The sequence below is a fragment of the Zophobas morio genome, unplaced genomic scaffold (assembly GCF_036711695.1).
Source record: "Zophobas morio isolate AGI-343-1 ecotype UQ-CSIRO unplaced genomic scaffold, CSIRO_AGI_Zmor_V1 ptg000012l, whole genome shotgun sequence".
In the NCBI taxonomy this organism is placed as follows: Eukaryota; Metazoa; Arthropoda; class Insecta; order Coleoptera; family Tenebrionidae; genus Zophobas; species Zophobas morio.
In genome coordinates, this window is record NW_026972117.1 from 15,649,508 (window position 1) to 15,669,524 (window position 20,017).

Consider the following 20,017-nt stretch of genomic DNA (forward strand, 5'->3'; position numbering starts at 1 on the left):
TTCAACACCCAAATATGAACTTACTTCTTACTACTAAATCCGCGGTACTAATAGCTTTACCCGCTTCGTTCACAGCAGTGCAAGTATATCTTCCAGCGTCGTCAATACTTGCACTTTTAATGATTATGGTAGCCTTATTCCGGTCAAGAATTATTGTCAAACCTGGACCTTGGCGAAGTTCTTCGCCGTTTTTAGTCCAAGTGACTTCAGGAGTGGGTTGTCCATCTATGATACCCTCTAGAACAACATCTACGTTTTGGTCCACGATTTTACCCATAACGGGTGTGACGAATTTCGGTGGTCTTGCTCTTATCACAGGTTTTTGTATCACATGTTCGATTGTTTTCTGTTTGGTTTCTTCCAAGCTACCAGAAGTGAACAGCGAAGATGATTTCTCGATGATCGTAGGTGCTTGCTTTCCCACTTGGTGGAACTCTTCGATTTTGTGGGACTCGCTGATTTGAGGTGCTTGTTGATTGATTTGTTTGAAAGTTTGTTGATCCTGAGAAGAAAAACTGTGAACTTGGACTTGTGGTTCTTGAATTCCAGTTGATGTGGTGATTTTTCGTGCAGTGGAAGTTGACGATTGAGTGTGGACTTCCCGATTTACCATGTAGGATGATTCAACGTGCTGAGTAATGTCACGGCCAAATTCAGGGAGGGTAATGGCTGAAACGCTCTGGACAGACAAAGTGGAGGCACAGCTAGCTTTACCCGCTTCGTTTTCGGCAACGCAGGTGATGGTACCTTCTAGATCTTTGCTGACTTCCGGTATTGTGAGCACCTGACGATCTCCGGAAGTGGAAATTAGTATTTTCTTGCCAGAAATGGGTTCGCCGTTGAACAACCACTTTACTTTAGGAGTGGGTTTTCCAACTACGATACACTCAAATTTAGTCGAGGTTCCGTCAAAAGCGACGCGGTCATTGAACATTTCTTTAAACACAGGTGCGGACTTGACTTCTTCGTGTTTGATGATCTCGGGAGGCTTCATGGATTTGACAATGAGTTGAGAAAAGCATTTAGCATCTCCCGAAGAGTTAGTAGCCTTTACGGTGTAAACACCTTTATCTTCGGGACGTACTGCATCTATTTCAAGCCTAATAGTACCATCTGTATCATGGACGATTTTGATATGGTCGGAAGCGGTAATTGGCTGGTTGTTGAGTAACCATTTGACCTCCGGCCTTGGTTCTCCTGTAACGATACCTTCAAAGGTCACTTTTTCCCCTTCTGATACCAACACATCTGAGAGCAGTTTTGTAAATTTAGGAGGTGTTCCTGGGGGTTCTTCGGGCTCTGGTGGTTTGGTGACCGCTTCTGGAGTCACCATCAGGGAGCACTTGCTTGAAGCTTCACCAGCTGAGTTGAGAGCTACCACTTTGTACACTCCTGCGTCTTCGGAGAGAGCTTCTTGAATAACCAGAGAGCAGCGATCTCCTTGGAAGAGTAACTGGAAGTCTGGGGACTCTTTCACTGGGCGATCGTCGTGGTACCAAATGACTTCCGGTTCCGGCTGGCCTACGATAACGCAGTCTAAGCGCACTCGGTTGCCTTCGGTAACCGTAACATTCGTTAACGGTAACTGGATAGACGGTTTGACAGGTTCCATATCACTAGCCAATTCTGAGTCGGATGTTTCCGTGGGAAGTCGTCCTTTGACCGATACACTGCACGCACTGGAGGCTTCACCTGCTATGTTCTTCGCGTTGACTATATACGTGCCGGCATCCTTCGGGAAAGCTTCAAACACTAATAACGTGGCCTTATTCCCCTCAAACTGCAACTAAAATGAAATTATATTTAGAGGAGTTGCAGCTGCGTCCGGGTCATGTACGATTCGCGGGGAGGGTAAACACCATCCGACGAAATTGCATTCTCTTCGACAAAAATGTGAGAGTCTCAGTAATTCGGAACTGTGCCAAGACGGAAAAAAGCAAAACCCACGTGTTTGTCGGTAAAAATAATGCGTTTACCGTGCGTAACTGCATTACTCATCGAAAGTCGATTACACAGGCGTAAAATCGAAATTGGAAATTAATAGTTAGTAAGGAAATGATTGCCGCTTACCTTCAGCTCGCGCGTTTCCTTTACAGCCTTGCCGTTGTGTGACCAAGTCAGGATTGGTGGGGGCAATCCAGAAACTTCACATTCCAATTTTATTTTCTGTCCGGCCCTCGCCATCACGTTGGACAGAGGCAAGATAAACTTGGGTGCTTCGATGGGCTCCAGAGCTGTATACATAAATTCGGTCGTGTTGTGAAATTGATCTAATTCAGATTAAGTGGGTTCGATGTATTTTTAATTTTTTCCTATTATTTAGAGAGCCCTCGTTCGTTTGTCAACAAGTCTCGATCTGCTGTTCGTTTTTCTTTTAAAAGCAATAAGGAAAAGTGTGGGATTAAACTGTTTATTCACATACAAGAAATATTTTTACAACACAACATGTAAAAATAGTACATTCTGGCAATTATTTCCGCAGTTTCATTCCAACGCAACGAACTACGTGAGATGATATCTAGTGTGATTTGTCGCGCTTGCAAAATTCAGAAACGAAAACGAAGGATACTTGCCAAGGTGCAATAAACTACGCCTTTGAACAGATCAAATTTAATCTCCTCTATCTAAACTTATTATTTTCTTTGCCAATAGTAAACAAAAATAAATAAATAAAAATCTGTAACCAAACCAATATAAAAAATCTATTTATAGAAAAGAAAAATGCTTACAATTAAATGCGGTTTATATTATTAGCTTTGGCATCATTTTTAGTTAAATCTTCTATTATTAGTTTCTTTTTGATCGTGCCTTTTTTATTAGGTCGAAGGTCCAGACATTATCGTCACCACAACTGTATTACCTCCTTATTTAAAAATTTTTGATCAACACGAGAAAATTTAAAATCATTCTTCAACTTGCCGCTCTATATAATTCGCATAGCACGGTGAGTATTATTACGAACCACAGAAGCAACGAAAAAGAAACGTAATCGGACTTACGTGTTACTGAAAGACTGGCAGTGCTCTGCGCGATCCCCAGTTGATTGGATGCCTTACAGGTATATTCCGCCTTGTCTTCTAAGTAAACTTTCTCAAACTTCAAAATGGCTTCCCCATTGTTATACGTGATGACGTAGTCCGGTGAGTTATCGATACAATCATAATTTTTAAACCACTGCACGGTAGGTAAAGGATTTCCTTCCACCTTGCAATGAAACTGAAAACTCGCCCCTTCACGCGCGTTTCCTGGCTCCAACAACTTCACGAAACTAGGAGGAGACAATTGTTCTTCAGGTTCCGTTTCTTTCACAGACAAACACGCATTCGTTTCTGCCGCACCCGCTGCATTGATTGCTTTACAAGTATACATTGCTGAGTCTTCGGCAAAAGTTTCTTCGATGGTCAACGTACACAAACCTTGGTCGAACGTGGTTTGATAATCGGGATTGTTTTGGATAGATATACCATCCTTGAACCATGTGACCACAGGAACAGGGCTTCCCGTTACTTGACAGATGAAAGTAAATCGGGAACCTTCTTGGATAATAGCGTCACTGAGAGGTGACGTGAAGACCGGAGCTTCTAGCTTTTCAGGAGGTTTTTGTTGAACGAGTATTTGGTGCACGCGAGTCACTTCGCTGGTTTGAATCCTTTGTGCTTCTAAGGCTCTAATTCTAGCTTCTTCTTCCGCTCGGAGTCTAGCTTCTTCCGCAGCTCTGGCCCGTGCTTCTTCTTCGGCCTTTCGTCGGGCTTCTTCGGCTGCTGTTGCTCTAGCTTCCTCCTCAGCTCGTCGTCGGGCCTCTTCTTCGGCTTTGCGTCTGGCTTCTTCCTCAGCTCTGAGTCTCGCTTCTTCTTCAGCTTTGAGCCTCGCTTCTAATTCTGCTTTTCGCCTAGCCTCTTCTACCGCTCTGAGTCTCGCTTCTTCTTCAGCTTTGAGTCTCGCTTCTTCTGCTCTTCTCCTAGCCTCTTCCTCAGCTCTGAGTCTCGCCTCTTCTTCAGCTTTGCGTCTTGCTTCTAATTCTGCTAATCGCCTAGCTTCTGCCTCAGCTCTAAGTCTCGCTTCTTCTTCAGCTTTGCGTCTAGCTTCTTCTGCTCTTCGTCTAGCCTCTTCCTCAGCTCTGAGTCGGGCTTCTTCTTCAGCCTTTCGTCTAGCTTCTTCGGCAGCTCTGAGTCTAGCTTCTTCCTCAGCTTTACGCCTTGCTTCTTCGGCAGCTCTAGCGCGAGCTTCTTCCTCAGCTTTACGTCTTGCTTCTTCGGCAGCTCTAGCGCGAGCTTCTTCCTCAGCTTTACGTCTTGCTTCTTCCTCAGCTATACGTCTTGCTTCTTCCTCAGCTTTACGTCTTGCTTCTTCCTCAGCTCTGCGTCTGGCCTCTTCTTCGGCTTTACGTTTGGCTTCAGCTTCAGCGATTCGCCTAGCCTCTTCTTCAGCTTTTCTTCTGGCTTCTTCTTCCGCCGCTTTTCTCCTAGCTTCTTCTTCAGCACGTCGTCTGGCTTCTTCTTCGGCTTTGCGTCGTGCCTCTTCTTCGGCTTTACGTCTAGCCTCTTCCTCTGCCCGTCTTCGGGCCTCCTCTTCCGCTCTAAGTCTAGCTTCTTCAATTTCTCGTAGTCTTTGTTCTTCAGCTAGCCTCAAATTCTCAGCTAATTGATTAATTTCGTTACTAATGCTGGTAAACGACTCGAGCATGCCTCTGTTTTCTTGTAGGACTTGATCAATTTGCGAGGTTTGCTGTGGGCCGAAGATTCTAGTCGCAAGTTCTGTTATTTTACGGATTCTTTCGTTCTGTTTTTGTTCTCCCGGTTTAAGGAAAACTTCAATTTCGTTTAGCAGTTCTTGGGCTTCTTGTGGTTTTTTAACGAGATTTGATTTTCGGGCAATGGTGATTAAAAGGCGGCTGCCCTCACGGAACCATTCGTTAGCCTACAAAATAAATATACAAAATTCATTATTTTCGCTACGCTATATTTACCTCCTCAACCAGTTCGAAGAACTGAATACTAAGGTCGATCAAATTTCTTGTTTCTTGTACTTGTTTCTTGAATGTATTCCATCGATCTTGCAACTGGGAAATTTGCTTTTGAATGTGCGGAGACTGAGCGTGGCGTTCGGCCAACAATTTCTCACCAGTGTTCAAGAAGGTTTGGATTCGTTGTTGCAGCATCTACAAGAAAAAAGTAAAAAGGGAACAATAAGACCGAAATAATCTTACGTCTACGGTTTTCTCAAAGTAAACGAACGCTTGGGAGGTGGCTTTTGCGGCGGCTAGAGATTCTCCGTATTTGCCCTTCATGTCGTCCAACTGATTGCTGAGGTCATCTAGAGTATCATTGATTTGATGCAAATCTGTATCAAATTGACATAATTGTCTTTGGGCTTCCAAAGAATCTCGTCGTTGGCGCCACTGGTTTTCCCAGTTGTCTCTCTTCAGTTCTAAGATGTGTTGGAGCTTCTGGATGTCGCTATCGGCAGGTTGGGGCGGTTCCTTAAATGTAAAATATTTCGTATACCTCATTGAAGCAAAAATAATTCACAAACCTGTTTGGTGATCCTGTGAACGAGGTTCTCGCATTCATTTCTGGCCCTGTTGAAGATTTGCAGTACGGTTTGTTTGGAAGCTTCATGGTCCCTGATAAGAGACTCAACCCCACTCAGATCGTTCACAACTCTAGTTGTTTGATTATTGAAATCTTCAACTTTCCTATCCAAGTCGACCAAGTTTTTGAAATAAGAAATTAACATCTCCAGGAGTATTTGATACTCGTTGCCAATATCGGACAACCGCCTGTGCAATTCCGATAGTTTATTCTTAACGCTGATGGTCTTCTCATCGCCGCTCTGCGCCCTGGCTATAAGACCTTCAGCTGTTTTTAACCTCTGCTCCACTTCATTCTGTGCTCGCCTAATGTCTGGCAGCACTTTTTCTAATTTAGCACACAAATGTGTCACTATTTCTTTCGGATTCGTCGAATTCGTCGTTATTACCGGATATAATTGTTCGTCGAGTTTCGTCACCCAGTTTATAGTCTGGAAATAAGAGGAAAACAGAGATGGAATGAGTTCTTGCAGCTACCCTCGCTCTATTTTAGAACAAGTGCCTAATAATAAAACGTGTCGTGATGGAGGGATAGTGTGGCTGGATTGCGGTTAGGAATGACGGGAAGAGGGTTCTTTGAGGTTTCGGTAAGTTTTCTTTGAACGTCGTAAAGAAAGTTTTAGGTGGGACGGCCTGGGTGGCTGAAAATTTGCGGGAAAACCGACAGTTTAATCTGGATTGGATTTACGTCTTAGTTGCATTTTATTACTGTTTTATTGTTTGTTATTTTGGGACTTTATGTCCGCTGATTAAACAATTAAAACTGATTTAAGACCGCAAATGTTCGAAATGTCGCAATGAAAATAATCGTCTGCAAGGATTTCATGACTTCAAGTTGGCAAAAAAGTGTTCTTGAGAAACATGTTTTAGAGTAGTTAAAAGAGCAACTAACTTACAGTTTAGCAAATCGCCACAGCAACTTATTGAATACCTACTAAATATAACTTTTGTGATCTCATTGAAAGTATTTTCTCATGTCGTGGTGATCAAGTTTCGGTTCTATTTTAACAATATTGTTTAACTTCTGTTATTTTACTTGGACTTAAATTTTTGTTAAATATTATGGTACTTCTTTACAAATACCAATGCTGCTAATTGTTATAGCAATAGCAAATAAAAAATCATAGAAGAAATTTTTCGATTACAAACTAGATTTAAGAAATATCAGGAAATATCACACTGAAAAAACAATTCAATAAAAATCATTGATCTGGCGCGGAGTGCGGGGAAATTGGGTGAACGATCAAACAATTGGACACAAGACACAGAGGGAAATTGGCGACCTACTTTTTCGTATTCTAAGAGTCATGAAACGTCGAGAAAACATGAAAGTAGTGAGTAGTAAAAGCCAGGTTTGATGACATCTGAAATAGTATGCCCAAACAAAGTCTATCTTCCTAAGTTACTGTTTTTAAATACACAGTTAACACGTTTTCCTTTAAAACCAGAAGAACTTATATTTATACCGAGCGTAAACCAAGGAAGTACTGTAATAGAATCCATCCGCCGAACGGCTAACTTCATGTTTTCTACATGTTTCGTGACCTAGAGTACGAAAAAATGGGTTGCCGTTTCCGTCTGTCCGTCGTCTGTGTCAATTTTCATTAGACAGGTACTGTTCGAAACTACCGGACCGATATTTGTCAAATTTTAGATATAGGTACGTTAGTAACATCGTGCAGATGGTAAAACGTAGACTAAAATTTATCTAACCCTACCCACAAACAAGTTGACGACGTGATCTCAAAATTTTATGTGGTAAATACTGCTAAATCATAAAAAATAACATACTCTATATTTGTGGATTATGAATCCACCTTGGTTTTTGTCATAATTATTTTACAGAAATTTGTATGCAATATTGTGCCTCTACTTTTTATTAGGAAGATATTGACAAGGAAACGATGTCTATTCAAAACACAAATCATTATTTGGCCGCTAAAACTACCCCGAAATTTTAATTTTTACTAAATTATAAAAGCGAAATTCAACTTGAATATAACAAATAATTTGAAAACAAAACTAAAATGTTTAAAGAAATAAAAAGCCAAAATTAAAACATTGTAGGAGACTATGCTATAAAGAATAGTTACTAAGCTTGGGTTTTTTTTCAAACACACGTTTTATGAAGAAATATATTCCAAAAAATGTTTAATTAATTAATTAATTAATTAGTCTCCTCTGCGTTGAAGAGACAAAATCTATCAAATTTCATTTTCTATTAACACAAATCCCGCAGATGATGTTTCTTATCTGAATGCACCAATATTCGAATTTTTTCGAAGTATGAACATAAACACTCCAAGTTAAGCATGTACTGAGAAGCTGACAATGGATTTTTTCCCGTTGGTTATCTGTTTTAAATATATTTCACATTTTACTTCAAGAGCGAGGGACGTGGAAATAACCGTCGAAAAATTTTTTCGGAAGAAAAATACTTTGGTTTCATATTCTGGAAGACAAATACACTGAATTTTTAAGTACTTTCTTGTGGATTTCTGAATCGGCTGAATATCGCTGTGACGTCACGTGCATATTTCGAGTCACTTTAAATATTAATTTTGAAAGAATAAATAACCGAAAGCTGAGAAATTTTTCTAATTTTGTTTTTTTTTATATATATAAAAACTTCAAATTCTGGCCTATCTAAATGAATAAAATAAGTAAAAGAAAATTTCACGCTGTTTAATATCAGATGTAGTTGAAATATCGCGAAAAATAGTGTTATTAAATACAGAAAATAAATAACCGCAAATTTTTATTAGATGTTTTTTTATGTTGCAAGTCTGTTTACTCAAGCATATTTTCCTTCTAAATTTACGGTGTTTATTTTTTTAAATCTTTTGTTACGCGTATGCCTGTATTTAAATATAGCCTACATATTACTAATTTATACAGTTAGGTAGTTCAAAATTAATTCGAGTTAACATGCTATTCTTGTCAGCACATGTTGAAAATGTAAAACTAGAATGTAAGTATAAACAAGCATTAGACTTGAGCGATTAAATGACGTTTCCATAAATAAAAGAAAAATATTAATTTTTCGAAGCTTCTACCGAAATTATGGCTGCGTAGTAACATAATCACCGTACTTTTTAAAAATTTAAACCGCACTCAATACAATTTTACACGATTTTCTTTCTAGAATACAATTACGAAAGTGCAATTCTCATTACCCTAAAAGACATCCAACAGAACATAATTTTGTCCATGATGTATAGTACCACTAATTACAAATTTCTCCAACAATTTAATCATCACCTAGTTTCTCACAACACGAGAAAATCACATCTCGTCACACAAAACGAGACAAATCATGTAAATTTACCCACTGGCTCAGCTTCTGCCCAACCCAACAATAAATTGTTTGGAAATAAATGTTTCGCCGCACGGATCACAGTTATATTTAGGGCACCAATTTTTAATCACGATCACGCAAAACGGAAATCATCAACGAAAATATACCATGGAAGATCAACAGAGAAAGAAACTCAAAACACTGACCTTGGTACTCTCAGCCATGGTTTGCTCCAGCCTGACCAGCACTTCCCTCTTCTCCACGACTTCGGCATGGAAGGTCTGCCAATTTCTGGTCACAAGTAGCTGTCGTCCCGACAGCCGTTCCAGCACGGACTCCACGCACAGACAAGCACGTTTCGTGTCGAGATACGGTTCAGATACCTACAAGATAAATTTAGCATAAGAAAAACCGCCACAACGGCTCTTTCCTGCTCGCTGGAAAGCGCGTGCATCAGATGGTCGATGGCTAATTGCACGGTACCACTGCTCATTACGGCCGTGTATGAAGAGGTACCGTGTTGATGGAAGATAAGAGCGGGATTGTTACGGAGGAATTAGCTGTGAACGGTCGGACGAGGTGCTTCTAGGAGGCTTAATTGGAAGTGGTTGGAAGTAATTAGAGGGTTATTAGAGGAATGAAATCTGTTTTGGGTTTAAAGACCAAAACTTACGAGGAGACGGTTAAGGTAATTGGAACAACTGATTTAAATGAATAATGAGATAAAATGAGGACACGAAAGGACCATAATAATTTTATCAGATGATGCTCATTTTGCCATAAATGCAATAATTACAGTTTTACTACACTTTAATGTGTTCCTATTATACCGGGTGATTCACAAGTAATGATCGTAACCGAGATGAAGATACATTTTCCGAGGTTTCATACATTTATTTCTAAATTTATCAAAAACATTAAACATATTATATAGTATATAGTCATTTAAAAGGCTCTAAGTTGTGCCTATTGACTTGTGCCATCCTGCACTCATTTGACCTAGCACCCCAATTACTTTCTATGGACAGGTCCTTGACTTGCCCTAAAACCCCCGTGGTTTTCTGTCGACCAATTTGACCTGTATTAGGACCGTTATCATTTTTTGTTGCCTATTTGGCCTGTCTTAGGACCTCCATCTTTTTTTGTCAACCAAATTGAGTTGTCTTAGGACCCTCATCATTTTTTGTAGATCAATTTGACCTGTCTTAGGACCCCCATGACTTTTGTCGGCCAGTTTGACTTGTCCTCAGTACCGGTATCATTTTTTTGACGACCAATTTGAGGGTCTTAGAATCCCCATCACTTTTTGTGGATCATTCAACTCAAGTTTCATCAGATGTGCCTCCGGGCTCCGGTATCGGCCCAATTTTCTTTATTTTATATGTTAGTGATGCCGTAAATATTATAAAGAATTGAATCTTTGAAGCTTCATTCTTCATTCCATTAAAAATTGTTTGGTGTGTTTTAAATAACCTTGACTTGGACGAATATTGTTACATGCAAGATCTGGGATTTTATAACGTAAGAATTATTAGCTGTTTTAATTATTTTAGTTGCAATAATAATTTAGAAAATATATAGATCTACGAATCCTTTGGAAATTGTATTCTGGGTTGCATTTCATATTCTGTCGGACTTATTATTACTCGGACTCACATAGCCCAAAATGTATTTTTCACACCTTAAAAGTTTTTGACAGAAAAATTGACAAGAATTCAGATTAAAAACAGGCTTTCGGCAAAATTTTAGTACTTTAAATAATTTCTCTCTTCTCATTTTGTCTTTTGGTCCAGTGCAGCCTAAAACAGGCTGAGCTATACGTGTGACGTCATACAAACATCCGACCTACTATAGAAATCTAAACTTTAAATGTGCGAATTTTGAATTCAATTATCATTCAAATATAAATACTAAAACCAAGTATGTCACTTGTCAAAATCTGTCATATCTTAGCAAGTACTAACCCCGCCCACCCACCCACGCTCTTCTTATTCTAAGGACTAATTTTACCTCTGTTCATTATGGATCCACTTTCTAGCAGACCAGATAAAATAAATCACTGAAAAGGCGGTGGGGTGGGTGGGCCTGGTTAATTATATTTTCTTCTGTAGAATGACAGTGGGGCTGTTAAAAATCAAGAAAAAAGGCTAACCGTATTTTTTTTGTTATACTATTTATTTTAAGATTCATTTCTAATTTGAAAAGAAAAAATGAGAGAACGGGTGGGTGGGCGGGGCTAAGTTTGATTTTTTTCTGTAAAGTCTTTTATAAGCAAGCAATAGCCCCGACCATCGGCGCCTACTCTCCATTCTAGTGACTACCCTTAATATGGTTTATTTAAGATATATTTAATTTATTAAAAAAATATCAAAAATTGCGAAATGGGCCAAGATTAAAAATGAAAATTTTTAGAATCGTTACACTGTACTTTAGAAGCTTCTTTTGGATTTTTGATAGTATTTACTTACATTAATTTTTTTTTTTTGTCGAACCTTTGAAAAAAGCATAAAATTGAATCACTGACCTAGCAATAACAACGCCGCCAAACCGCATTTGAAATATAAAAAAAGATTCCATAACGTAGGCAACCACGCGGCTTTGGGTAAGAGGATTGGAATGCAGGACAACGCAGGTAATTTTTAAGAAGTGTTTCTTGGCCAATTCTTGCTTAGTGAGTGCAATGTAAAGATGTGTTAAAAATAAGGATATGTAAAATTTAGTTTGTAATTTCACAAAGAGGTAACTGTTTACACTAAATGAATCGCATTCGATGCCACAGTCCTCAACAAGTAGAATTAATGTAATATCAGTTTATTAGCGATTTTCTATTCTGAAATATATACAATTTTGACTATATATAATTAGTTTCTGTAACAGGAACGCTTGCTGTACTACTTTGAGGATAACTCAATCAAAAACAAACTTTCTACGAAGAATTTTAATTCATTTTGTGAAAAAAATTACAATTCTTTAAGATTCACAGTCAGGTGATCCTAAATTAAAAATTTTAATATTCAAATTTTATAAAAAAAATACAAAATTCATTCTAACATTTCGTAAGATCCATTAAAAAATAATAAAGAAGTGTAGGTAGCACACAAGGGGAGATTCTTCTCACTCGAGATTTAGAATAGTTTAGTATGCCATTTAAAGTAATCTATTTTGAAAGAAAGGACCTTGGAAATTATCATCCGTCAAATTAACAACATCGAGGGAATGTGGGGTTTAACTTGTGTTTTTTTGGGATGTTATTATTTGTTATTTGTATCATTTTTCGAAAAGCTGAATGTTGAGATTTTATTGCTGAGACTTGATGAACTTCATCATATGAATGTTTATCTGCAATACCGGATTTCCAAATCTAGTGAATCAGGCTGCCTAGTTGGCTGGGTCTTCTGCGGAAATGCACGTAAACCTCAGGAATGCGAATGGTTAAAATCCATAACGCGTGTTGTGGGTGTAATTAGGGCAAATAAATGCTCACGAGGAGTGGGTTTAACAGCTGGTTTCCAGATTTACCCTCTCCAGAATGGAGGAATAAACGATTTCCCTCCATATTTTGGATTTTTCGCGAGTTTTATAATTTTGTTCACACAGAAGTAACTGTGGCGGGATGTTTTTGGGTCACCAGAATCTGGACAAGAGATTGATTGTATTTGTACATAACGTAAATTAAATTTTACAATTTTTAACATATGTATGACAATACGGCGAATCAACGTCTGCACAGATCACTTTCTTCATGAAATCTAAATTTAATTTTTTTTTCGTTAAACTAAACTTTTTTAAGAAAAGTTCAATATATGTAGTTCTATAGTATGTAAGAAATTTTCGGAATGTTGATTCTATAATAATCCATTTGTAAAAGAAATTATTATTATTATTTTAGTTAACGACATGTATATAAATCAGATTTGTACAGACAGTTTTTTTTTCCAAATTACTAATTAAAACCTTGGCTACTAGAAGTGTTCTTTATCAATGAGTATTCAGAAATTGAAAAATTTTGTAGTTGTAGTTGGGAACAAAAACTGAGAGAACACAATGACTTCGTTCAGATCGCGGAACAGAATACATTAACCGTATCTTCGCAGAATTTTTGCAAAAAAATGGTTCTCCGAAAATAATTGCTGTCAATTATAATCCTCTATAAAATGCAGTTAGTAAATGGAAAAAAGGCACTCTAGTTGACATGGCACGTTTCGGGTAATTCAAGCGAATCTACATCGTCATTTTAACCAGAAACTGTGAATACAATAAATTGCATTTGAAATGGTGCCTCAGTTTGTGAATTCAGATGCGTGTTGAACAAAAATCCAAATCAATACTGTATGTCGAGATATGTCATTAGTTTTCACTAGTCCAGTACCGGAAATATACATTTTGTAGCTTTTTTATAAGGAATTATGAACAATCAATAAATTTCATGAGATAAACTTACGCATTTTCGTTCGTCTATTAACTAATTTTATAAAATTCTTGTAAATTTTGGATCCACATTTTTACAGTTCATTTTTAAGTGCCCAGAACAAAATTTTTACAAAATTTAATAAGACTAATATCATATCACAGCTTACCGGTTCTTTAGAATCAATTTTTGGACTACAAAAACCCGGTGTGTCAAGTAAAAGATTTCACATGTTGTTCTAGGGCATTAGAAAACAATACAACACCACTGATGCACCACTTACAAAGTAAAAGTTTGTCTACATTCACAATAGAAAATTAGTGACAAATTTCACTCATTATTGTCCGGATCTTCACATCACGGAAAATGCTGTAATTAAGTTTCCTTACAAAGCAATTGCTTGTACCTAGAAATTGAAAACAATCGTTTCTCTTTACCTTGTTAGCCTGATCCATAAACGTCAGTCCCGTGTTCTTAGCAGACTGATAAAGTGGCACGAGCGACTCCCACTTTTCCTCCAAATTCCTCAACAGCTCATCCGTAACCCTATCCCTATTCTGCAACAAATCACTCTCCAAATGATCCATCTCTTTATTGACAATGTCCGCCTCCATATGAAATTTGACATAAATCCTCGCCAAATCCAACCTATTCTCCAGAATATTCTTCAACTGAATCCACCTTTCGTGCATCTCTTCAACTTTCGAATCGACTTCTTTGCGTTGATTATCCTCCAAAAATTCGAGTATTGGCGGTAGTGTTAGTATCAAAGCGTTAATTTCGTTTCCTTTAGTCTGTAAATAAGGTAAACAATAAACCACAACTACCAATTAAAAAACCCGTAAGTACCTGTAAATCGTTAAGCAGCTGGTTGTGTAAATCCAGAAAGTCTTTGGCTAGAGGAAGATTGTCGCCCATGTTTCTGTGCTCTTGGAGAAAAGCTTCGGCCACGCTTACCAACCAACCGCAAATTTCGTGGTGCTTTTCCAAGAAATTGTTGAGGGCTTTGTTTATTCGAATGTTTTCTTCGCGATGAGCCACACATAGTCGGTCCAAAGCGATCTTCCTGTTTTCTAACTCTTCAACCTTTTGTTTCACGCCGTCCGTACCCGCCCTTCCCCTTCCTACAAGATCTAGAATTGCGTGTCCTTCTGCGATTGGCGCACCTGTGATGTCTTCGATGGCTTTGGAGGTTTGGGCGTGGAGTTGGATCAGCTGTTGGGAGGTGGACGGCAATTTGGACGTCTTTAGTTGGTTTTCGAGTTGGTCTAATTGGTTCAGGGCCTGCAACAAGAAATTTACTGAAAAGAACTCAAATTGTGGTCTTTACTGACACTTTGGGCCGATTTGAAGAAAGCCAACACCCTTTCCAAGAGTCCCTCTCGGTTTTGTAATTCCGTGTAATAGTCTGACGTGGCCGAGAGAATTTCGTAAGCTTGCCCAGCCGCTTGCTCTCCCGCGAAACACCCGGAAGCAACGAGTTGTTCAGTGGCTTTGGTTATTTTTAGGGCTCGCTCTTGAAGTTGTTTGGCTTCCGGTAATAACTTCTTATGTTCATTAAGCAATAATTCCGCACTTGATGTGGAATCGCCTAAAATTAGAGTTTAACGTGACCATAAAATCGAACAATTCAGAATTTAATATCTTACCCAGTTGGTCGGTGCTGGATAACAGCTGACTCCTTTCGTGTACGATGTCATCGAGTTCGTGCAGGTCAGCCGCTAGAATCGCCAAAGCGAGACACTGTTCTAGCTGAGTCTTCCGTCTGTTGAAAGTCGCCTCTAGAACTTGTCTCTTCAGGTGCAGTTGGTCCATCCAACCTTGTACTTGTGAAATTGCTGCAAAAATTTTTTCGTTTAACTGAAACCAGACTTGATACCTGCAGTACCTACCTCGATTTACAGAACTTCGGATTCGATCGGGTCGCGAGTCGAGTGTGCCTTCGGCCCCCAGTTCTTTTAGCTTCCCCAAAAGTGTATTCCCCGCCTGCAGAGCCCCCATTAACGACTCCAGCAATGCCCTCCTCAAGTCATGGATCATGTTCAAGAACTCCTTTACCGCGTCTATCTCGATGGGTACCACTTTATCCGTGCAGGACGCCTCTAGCTCGTCTGATCTCTGGAAAAACTCTTGCGCTTTCGTGTGGTAGAGCACGTTCAAGTCCAGGATGTCCTTGCGCATCTCCAGCAGGCCGTTGATGTCCTTCCAGGCCCTCCCCAAGGACTCTGCCATGGCCGCGTAGACCTCAGCACGCGGTCTTTGGGTCGCGATGAGTTGGTCGGCTTGTCGAAGAAGCTCTTCCACTGGGCTTTGTTTGTTCTGCAATTACCGGAATTACAGAAGGAGTGTTAATTAATGCGGAGGTGCATGTTTATTAGTCCAGAAAAGTAAATAATAGGAGTATTTACATTCAATTAAGTTGCAAGAAGTGTGCCCGGGAATTATGTTTGCGTTAATGCACTGTAATTACAGGATGTTTGTATTCAAATTTGGCTGGAATTTTGGGTATTCTTATGCTGGTGAGGAGCGTGCTTGACCTTTGGAGGTACTATTTTAGGAATTTGGTGGCTTGAATGGATGGGAGTTCTCGTGGTTTGTGAACAAATTTTATTAATATGTGTAATGTGTTTGCTCTTGTAACGCCAAGGTTTATTTGTTTACTAGTGTTTAGATTTTTATGTTCGAAGTGGAAGGTTTTTTAATGGACTTTTTAGAACTTTCACTTACTGATATGAAGTTGCTCAACTGTGTTGTAGAATATGACATTTATTTCAAAGATCAATAAAGTAGTACCACTTAATCATCAAAATAAACTTTGTTTACTAAATCAGAAATGCTACGGTCAATTGTATAACCTTTATACTAATCTATGGCCCAACTTGTTTTAACGAAAGAGATGAAAAAGGGGGCGAATATTATTTGCATAGAAATCAAATTCCTAGGGACAGTTATTTTAGAGCTACCACTTTCGCCCTTTTTTGTAATAGTACCACATGATCGAAAAAAGCCCTCCAGTAAGTCATGAAATTTATTTTTAAAACAACGATGTTGGCAATACTAAAGCGTTCCTTGTTTAATGTGAGAATTTCGGACAAATTACTATCAAATAAAGTGTCAAATAATCATTATTTTAAAAATTAATTCCATGGCCTACTAGAAATAGTAATAAGTATAGTAGAATTTCACAGTCAGTTGAACCGTAATTTAAATGGCTTTCAGATTCAGCTTCACCAGTGTCAAATTATGCACAACGAAAGTTTCTACAATTAAATGTAATTATACAATGGAGAAAGTTTTTTAATTTACTTTCAATATCATTATTAGTTTCAATTGTCACCTTGTTGACATTATTTCTATTATATTCAGCAAATTTTTCTTTGTTTTGATTTATTTTCCAGTGCCAGTAACTTCCTAAGAATTTTTTTACCACAACATAACTATAAAAAATTTTGAAGTCAACTCTGTTCAAAAAAATAATAATATTGATTTGATATATGATATTTGTTTACCGTTTTACCAACTACTATTCCTAACATATATAATAACCATATAAAGTTTGACAACAATCGGTACAGTAGTTTCGGAGATTATCTTTTTAATGAAAATCTACACAGACGACAGACAGACAACAACAAGACAGACGATAGAAAAGCAGACAACAGAAGGACAGACGACAGAAGAACCAACGATAGAAGGACAGACGACAGAGAGACAATGAACGGAAGACAAACAGATGACAGATAGAAGACAGACGACAGAAAGATACACGACAGAGGGACAGACGACAAATATCAGACATACAGGCAGCCAGCCACACAGACATACAAACAAACGGGCAAACAGACACACGATAGAAGAACAGACGACAGAAGGACACAGGACAGAAGGACAGACGACAGAGAGACGACGGATAGAAATGAAACAGACGACAGATAAACGACAAAAGGGCAAATGTCAGAAGGGCAAACAATAGAAGAACAGATGACAGAAGGACAGACGATAGAGGGACGACAGACAGACGATACACAGATGATAAATAGATGAAAGACAAACAACGGATAAACGACAGAAGGATCCACGACAGAGGAACAAACGACAAATGTCAGACATATGTATAGGCAGACAGACAGACAGACGTCAAAAAGACAGACGACAGACAGACAGACAGATAAAATTAATTAATTTTTTGAAACATCCTTTGTAAGCACTGATAAACCATAATTGTTATTTTATACTTATCTGTAAAATTCTAGGATAACGTCGGCAAATTTAATATAAAATAGAATTGTGATTAGCGATTGACCATATTTAGGCTAACTTTAAAGCGCTTGCAAAATTTCGGGGTCTTCGTTTTTTTTATTTTCAACTTAAATTTTTAAATTTAATATATAAAATTCTCGTGTCACAGTGTTTGTAACCAAACTCGTCCGAAACGGCTTAACCGATTTTTATGAAATTTTTTGTGTATATTCGGTAGGTCTAAGAATAGGTCGTAAACTATCTTTTATACCCCTAAGTGATAAGGGTCGCCCATCCAAAAAATTTTTTGACAATTTGTTTTACAGTTATTTGACCAAAACTATCAAACTAAACAAGCAACGCGTTAGTATTGCCAACATATTTTTTTAACGACATTTTTCTCGTTTATAGGCTTATGATTATGACAAATTTAATTTAAAAAACTGATGTTGGCAACAACAACAACAATATTGGTTTGGTTTAACAAGAAATTTCATGGCCCACTAGAACACTTTTTTTTCGATCATATGGTATTTCATCTATTGAAGTTTAAAGCTAATGTAAATATTTATTATCTACTTATTAAGATCAAAAAATGCATTACTAAATTTAATTTTGATTCTCTATTGTCACTTAAATGTTACAATCACTGATTCAAGGTGTACATAAAATTAAGACGTTGTGGAAAACAAAAGAAACCCGGAACACTTTCAGTCGTGTCATTTAACTTCAAAAGTAATTTATGATTATCGTGAAGATAGTGAACATTCGTTTATTCATTCTCTCCAAAAATTTGATGCTATCTTTTCAAAACATTGTTTAGTAATTCTCTTGAAACACGATTTAATAATCGGATTAAGCTCGGCCATGAAATTTTACAACTGACTTGAGGGGTTACGTAAGGGATTAACGGATTTGTTAAATATTTAGGAAATATTAACATTTATTTATTTATGCTATCCGAAAAGTTGATGACGTCATTGTAGAGATTACACGTATTAAATAAATATTTACTGAAACGTATGTGACACTCGTTGGGCTTCAGAAGCAACGAAACTTACTCATTTGATAACACAAATAAAAATGTTTACTGCAGTTTATGGTTCCAGAATAAACCTGTCGTCTGATTAAAGCAGTTGATTTTTCTTTATCTCTTTGTGTAGCTACAAAGTTGCAACCAAAATGCGGTTCCTGCAGTGAATACGGAATAAAGCCGTTGAAAAACGCTTCTTTATGCGACACAACGTCACCTTCTGCCATCCCAAAAGACCTCAATATATTAAACGAGCAATACAATGTTGCGTTCACGGCATTCCATTCAACATCATAAACACAAAATAGCCAATCAAGAGATACCACCATTCAGATGCAAATTTCCCGAAGCATCTACATTCGCTTCTTTCTCTCAACATCTTGTTACAGTTTTATTCTTCCGAGCAACTTCACAGCAGCTATGAATACACACCTTTTTTAGCTTTAATAATAGAAATCCTTAACAATACTTCCATTCGTGTTAACAAGATCCTTATCTGAATTATTTCCGAGACATTATGCTCTGACAACAATACAATCGTAGACAATCGTAGAACATCTTTGTGTGTAAATTTACCAGGCGCTCATTAATAATCGTGAGATATGAATTGAAAATTGCTTACGTTGTGCATATCCCGGAATGGAACCGAAGGAAATTCAAAACCGGGGCTGTGCCTATTTTTAGTTCAATCTCGAAGTTAGTACTTAAATCTAAATAAATATGCGGCATGTTAACCAAAGCCGAATTATAGCGAGTTATTGAAAGGCGTTGGTTGCGTGGGTTGGAATATTGCGTGATGTGGAGTGGATTCTTGACCAAGGTGGTCTTCGGCTCATTCGCGAGCAAAAAGTGTGTCCTTTTTGACTCAAGTCAACGAACTAAAAGGAAAAATTTGACACTGGAGGTGTACATTATTTGTAACCAAATCTCACAACGTATAGATTTCCTCATGAAATCTGAGCCAGCCGACTGTCAAGACAGGTAGCTCGAATTTCTCTTTGTTGTTGCTAATAAACACATAATAGCTGTCACCTGATCCACTTACAGTTCAAACGTGCAAACCACTTACTTTTAACTGGCGAAGAACTTCATCATGGGCCCTTTGTAATTCCTGTGCTTCTGCGAGAGTGTCACCCAAAGTGGTCAGTTCGGGGGTGATTTCTAGGATTTTCAGGTTGATCCAGTCGCCACACTGAAAAAAACATCTCTTTAGTTTGGTAACTGCTGAAAGTCACGCTAAACGTTGCTGAAAAAACTGGCTAGACATCAGCAAATATCGTTTGGTGATTAATTTCCACCCGGGGCGAGGAACTAAATAAACTACCACACCCGTGTTTTTATTCTGTAATTGATAGGATTTTCGTAGGGGAGTTTAAGGAATTTGAGTAGTTGACTGTTGGGTCAACAAAGAAATACAAATTTGTTTAAAATACAGCATCTGCCAGTTTT

General features: G+C 38.1%; 1 protein-coding gene across 4 annotated transcripts in view; it reads right to left on the reverse strand.

Moving 5' to 3' along the window:
- Positions 1-20,017, reverse strand: part of Sls (sallimus) — a 195,337-nt gene that overhangs the window by 103,912 nt on the left and 71,408 nt on the right. For all 4 annotated transcript variants that reach the window (XM_064054558.1, XM_064054555.1, XM_064054554.1 and 1 more), the window contains exons 10-22: positions 19,638-19,760; positions 15,189-15,615; positions 14,946-15,134; positions 14,631-14,887; positions 14,146-14,580; positions 13,734-14,090; positions 9,095-9,271; positions 5,533-6,021; positions 5,207-5,479; positions 4,967-5,158; positions 3,000-4,917; positions 2,071-2,234; positions 25-1,786 (exon numbers count right to left, since the gene is read on the reverse strand). In XM_064054558.1, coding sequence (XP_063910628.1) covers positions 25-1,786; positions 2,071-2,234; positions 3,000-4,917; positions 4,967-5,158; positions 5,207-5,479; positions 5,533-6,021; positions 9,095-9,271; positions 13,734-14,090; positions 14,146-14,580; positions 14,631-14,887; positions 14,946-15,134; positions 15,189-15,615; positions 19,638-19,760 — 6,763 coding nt within the window. The remainder of the gene's footprint in view (positions 1-24; positions 1,787-2,070; positions 2,235-2,999; positions 4,918-4,966; positions 5,159-5,206; positions 5,480-5,532; positions 6,022-9,094; positions 9,272-13,733; positions 14,091-14,145; positions 14,581-14,630; positions 14,888-14,945; positions 15,135-15,188; positions 15,616-19,637; positions 19,761-20,017) is intronic.